The sequence below is a fragment of the Propithecus coquereli genome, unplaced genomic scaffold (assembly GCF_000956105.1).
Source record: "Propithecus coquereli isolate 6110/MARCELLA unplaced genomic scaffold, Pcoq_1.0 Scaffold256, whole genome shotgun sequence".
Taxonomy (NCBI): Eukaryota; Metazoa; Chordata; class Mammalia; order Primates; family Indriidae; genus Propithecus; species Propithecus coquereli.
Genome location: NW_012148130.1, coordinates 100,510 through 105,520, shown reverse-complemented (window position 1 = coordinate 105,520; position 5,011 = coordinate 100,510). Strand labels below are relative to the sequence as shown.

General features: G+C 66.0%; 1 protein-coding gene across 1 annotated transcript; it reads left to right on the top strand.

Moving 5' to 3' along the window:
- The first annotated feature begins 288 nt into the window (after positions 1 to 288).
- Positions 289 to 3,707, top strand: ZBTB42 (zinc finger and BTB domain containing 42). The gene has a single exon (XM_012647067.1). The coding sequence runs from the start codon at positions 363 to 365 to the stop codon at positions 1,623 to 1,625; it is 1,263 nt and encodes a 420-aa protein (XP_012502521.1). The 5' UTR covers positions 289 to 362; the 3' UTR covers positions 1,626 to 3,707.
- Positions 3,708 to 5,011: the final 1,304 nt, after the last annotated feature.

Here is a 5,011-nt window from a genome sequence, read left to right as displayed (position 1 = left end):
GGCGCGGGCGGGCGGCGGCGGCGGAAGCGCAGCGGCTGGGGCGTCGGGGGTCGCGCCGGGCGGGCGGCGGCGGCCCGGGAGCGAAGTTCGGGGGCGCCCGGGCGGGGACGCGCGCAGGTCCGCGCGGCCCCGGCCCCTCTGCCCGCGCCCCGGGACCCGCCCCCGCGGCGCAGCGGCTTCTGTTTACTTTCGATCGAGTTTTTCCTGCTCGGGGCAGGTGCCCAGAGCGGCTGCGGGCGGCGGTTCCGCGCGGCCCCCCGCGCCGCTGTTTCCGCGCTGCCTGCGCCGGGCAGGGCGCTTCGCGGGCGCTCCAGGCGCGCTGACGGGCGTCCCGTTTGTGCCCAGGTGATGACGGCGGCGGCATGGAGTTCCCCGAGCACGGCGGGCGGCTGCTGGGCCGCCTGAGGCAGCAGCGCGAGCTGGGCTTCCTGTGCGACTGCACCGTGCTGGTGGGCGACGCGCGCTTCCCGGCCCACCGCGCCGTGCTGGCCGCGTGCAGCGTCTACTTCCATCTCTTCTACAGGGACCGGCCCGCGGGCAGCCGCGACACGGTGCGGCTCAACGGCGACATCGTCACGGCGCCCGCCTTCGGCCGTCTGCTGGACTTCATGTACGAGGGCCGCCTGGACCTGCGCAGCCTGCCTGTCGAGGACGTGCTGGCCGCCGCCAGCTACCTGCACATGTATGACATCGTCAAGGTCTGCAAGGGCAGGCTCAGGGACAAGGACCGAAAGCTGGACCTTGAGACCCCAGCCCCTCGCGCGGAGCGACCTGGTCAGCCACCATGTCCCTGGCCTGCCTGGACTCCTGACCTCTGCCCAGCTGCCCAGAAGACCAAGCTCCCCCAGGTTGGGGTCAAGGCTGCCCTCCCTCTGCGAGCATCCGGGCCTCCTCCCTGGCAGGCCCCAGAAGAGTCAGACCAGGCCCTGGACCTGTCCCTTAAGCCTGGCCAAAGGCAGGAGGTGGTCCACCCCCCCTGCATCCTCCAGACACCGCTCTGTGGCCGGCTGCAGCGAGGAGCCCGGCCGCTGGTGAAGGACGAGCAGGACTCACTGTCCGAACAGAACAGCAGCAGCCCCAGGAGCCCCCAGACCCCCCTGAAGCCACCCTGTGTTCCTGCAGCCGAGGGCCTGAGAGTGGGCTTGGAGCCACTGCCCGTCAGTGGCAGCCGGGAGCTGGAGCTGGATGCAGGGCGGGTGGTGAGTGAAGGTGAGCTGGGGCCTGGTGGGCACCTCTGCATCTGCCCACTGTGTAGCAAGCTGTTTCCCAGCTCCCACGTGCTGCAGCTGCACCTCAGCGCCCACTTCCGTGAGCGGGACGGCCCTCGGACCCGGCTCTCGCCCAACGGTGCCATGCCCACGTGCCCGCTCTGCAGGAAGACCTTCTCGTGCACGTACACGCTGAAGAGGCACGAGCGGACACACTCGGGTGAGAAACCCTACACCTGCATGCAGTGTGGCAAGAGCTTCCAGTACTCCCACAACCTGAGCCGGCACGCTGTGGTGCACACGCGGGAGAAGCCCCACGCCTGCCGCTGGTGCGAGCGCCGGTTCACGCAGTCTGGGGACCTGTACCGCCACGTCCGCAAGTTCCACTGTGGCCTGGTCAAGTCCTTGCTGGTGTGATGTGTCCCTGTGGGTCCTGGGGGTGGCGTGGAAGGGAAGGGGCAGGGCAGGTGGGACACTGGAATGGACCAGGTGGGAGCCTCTGAGGCTGGACTTCTGGACCCACTCTGCGGAAAGCACGCTGCCGCTTCCTGGAACACGGTCTCAGACTCGGGGTGACTTGGGCAGCCTTCCTCCTGCCTTGCCTCCCCTCCCCCCACTCCAGCTCACTCCTGCCCCCAGGCTGTGCCCTGCCCAGTCTGCCACGCCATCTTCCTCTCACCGTCCCCTCCAGCCAAGTTGCCAGGGTGTCCAGCGGGCACCTGGCTTTTGCCCAGGTCCCTGGGTGTGAGGCGGCACGTTCGTCTTCTGTCCGGGGACGTTCCTTACCCCTTCTCTGTCATACTGTGGGGGTATCCTTGAGAGCTTGGCCGCATGCCAGGTGAATGATTCACGCGTCAGATAAGTTCTTAGTGTGAGTCCCAATGGGGCGCTCAAAGGGAACAGGCTACTCCTGGTGGGTGGCAGCAGGAACTCCTGCTGGGAAGGCCTAGGGCAGGGAGAGTGCCAGGAGGGGCCATCTGGGCACAGCTGGTGTCACGGAGGGGGGTGTGCAGCCCCAGCGGGGATCCCAGACAGCAGGAGTGGAGCCAGCTAGAAGCTGAGTGGCTCCGGAGCTGCCACCACTGGGGTGGGACATGGATCCTGACTGCACTGTAACTTTGGGCAGAGAAAGTGGGAATTTGGAAATGGCTTCTCTTTAGACCCAGAAAGAGGCTCCCCAAGGTTGCCAGGTGGCCGCTGGGCTGTGCTGCCCTCTCGCCTGAGTGTGGGGCTGGGGCGCCTCTGAGCGTCTCCGGAGGTGGGGGGGGTACGACAGTAGTCCCCATCCTGAGCTGGGCTCTGTGTGTCACAGGCTGCTGCTAGGCCAGGTGAGCCTGGTCCTGAAGGTCACTCCCGTGCCTGCTAGGTAGGGTCTCTCCGGAGCTGTGATCGTTTGCAGAGCACTGGGCAGTGGCCACGGGAGGGAGGGGTAGGCGTGCAAGTGGCTTCGGAGTGGGGAGAGGGAGGCTGGCACTCCCGGAACGTGAACAGCAGGCCCTGCATTTGCAGTGGGTTTGGGTCCCCTGCTCCCCCCACCTACTGGGCGGGTGAGGGGCGGGGAGCCTGGCCCCGGCTTCTGGGGGCCAGCGGGTGTTTCCCCCACACCACCTGAGCTGTCTGCTGTGATTGGAAGTGGCACAGAGGACAGAGTCTGGCCAAGCCTGAGTTATTTTCTCTTCTCCGGACACTCGATGCCATATTTCTATGCCTGCCTCGTCTGGAGCGGGAGGACACTTGGCTGCCGCAGGTGAACCCGTCCGAGGTTCATTCCCACGTGCCGGACTCCCCAGGTGCGCGGGCAGCGGCCCGGAGCCCAGCGTCTCCCAGTGATGCTCAGGGTGGGGGGGGCCCCGGCTCTGGCTGTCCTGACTTCGACCCCCGCCTCGGGCAGTGCCAGGGGGACTTCGCACCGGTGTGATATGCTCATGATCGGGGGTTTCCGTGAGTCTGTGTGTGTGTCCGTGTCTGTCTGTCTGTCTGTCCAGCCCACAGCGGGGCCCAAGCCCTGCACATGGGCAGGCGCACCTCGGCTGAGCAGGGAGATGTGGCCCTGCCACCGCCGTGGTTCTCCTCGGGGAAGAACTTCCCTTTCCTGGGCAGGGCAGCCTGCCTCGGGTTATCAACACTGGAGTCTGTTTTCTGCGCAGTTACTGTGAAGTTAACGTAGAGAGAAGTGGTTGCTTTTAATTTAGTAACCGACACGGTTCAGATGAAGCGTGTCCGCGTGCATGTGTGTGAGACGCTGACCGTGCGGGAGAGCTCGCTGTGTTCTCCCAGCCGGCCCAGCCCCCTGCCCAGGTCTCGCTGCTGCTCTGCCCCTGGGGGTCGGAGGGTGGCTCCAGTGACCCCAGAGGACAGTTGTCTGTGCTTAGCGTTTGTCGGGAAGGTCTTATTTGCACGGACCCACCTGCTGTAGCCGGGACAGTCATGGAAGTGAGTGCTGTCTTCCTATTTTCACGTCGTGACAACAGTGGAAATAAAGCCCACCCCAGGTGGAGATGGCCGTGACTTGCTGGGAAGGGCCGAGCTTCCTGTCTCCAGGTGTGGGCTGGCAGCATGGGGTCTGGGCTTCTGGGGGCAGAAGAGGGCTGGGCAGAGGTAGGGGGGCTGGAGCAGGCAGGTGGCGCTCTTTCTCTGGGTGAGTCACCCCCTGAGTTTGGGGGAGGGGCATCCCAGGGAGGCAGGGTAAGGGCTGTAAATACAGGGGATGCCACAGTGGCTTCTGGCCCTGGGGAGGAGGCAGACCCTTGGAGGACACCTGCTGAGCCCTGAGCAGGGTGGCCCCAGGCCCAGGTCTTAGATCCGTGCTTTCCTAATTCTGTGGGTTCCATCGGCAGCCCCTCCGTCCAGCCCCCAGGCTACTGGTCTCCACTCCAGCCATCCCCTCCCTCCACACTGGTCACACCCCACTGCCTGGGTTGGGACTGGTCCCCCAGAGCCTCAGCTTGGGCTAGAGGTGGGCAAGGCCTGGCTGTGTCTCTCCTCCCTACCACCTGCACACTCCGCCCTCCCTAGTGGGTGCCACGAAGGCTTGGCCCCCTGGGGGTAGGGCGAGGTGCAGAGATTTCTAGAGCCCTGAGCCAGCCATCCTGGGCTCAGGCTGATGGGCGGGTGGGACAGTTCCGCACTCCCCACACCTCCGACCTGTCTCCCTGAGCTGCCCTGAGCTAGCCTTCCTCACTAGGCTGTCGGGCAGGTGGGGCGGAATGGCCTCCATGTCTCCGCTAGCTTCTTCAGAGTGTCTTCTCGGCTTGGGAAGGACCATGTGAGCCCCAGGCTCAGGGCAGAGAGGGGGCTGTGCTTGCCAAAGGGCCCCAGGAGTCAGGCTGAGCTGGTACCTGAAGGGTCTGCTCTTGTGGCCTTCCCCATCCTGAGCCCCGTACCTGTCCCTGCTCTGGGGGGGAGCCTGGGCCCTCGCCGCCCCTCCGTGCACCCACCCTGCCTCCCACTGAGCCTGGACCAGAGCCATGTCCTGCAGGATGGCCCTGTCATGTTCCCAGTGGGGACTGTGACTCAGCCCAGCCTTCCCAACCCAGGGGGAGGGGGAGGGGAGAGGAGGCCGTTGCCATGGTATCCAGGCAGGGGAGGAGAGTGGTCTCCAGTGCCCTGGAGGGAGGGGGCTTCCTGGGGCTCCTCCAGCCTGCCTGGCTCTGCCAAGCTGTGCTCACACTCAGGTCACTGCCAGAGCTGCCACTGACGCCATCAGTCCCAGTCCTGGTAGGGAGGCCTCCTGGCGCCCTGCTTGGGGCCATCGAGCCTGATCCCTTGGCCCACGGGTAAACTGTGGCATGTGGAAGGGCCCA

Bases quoted from the DNA above. Each gene is read 5' to 3' on its own strand.
- ZBTB42 (XM_012647067.1), top strand. From the start codon at position 363: ATGGAGTTCCCCGAGCACGGCGGGCGGCTGCTGGGCCGCCTGAGGCAG.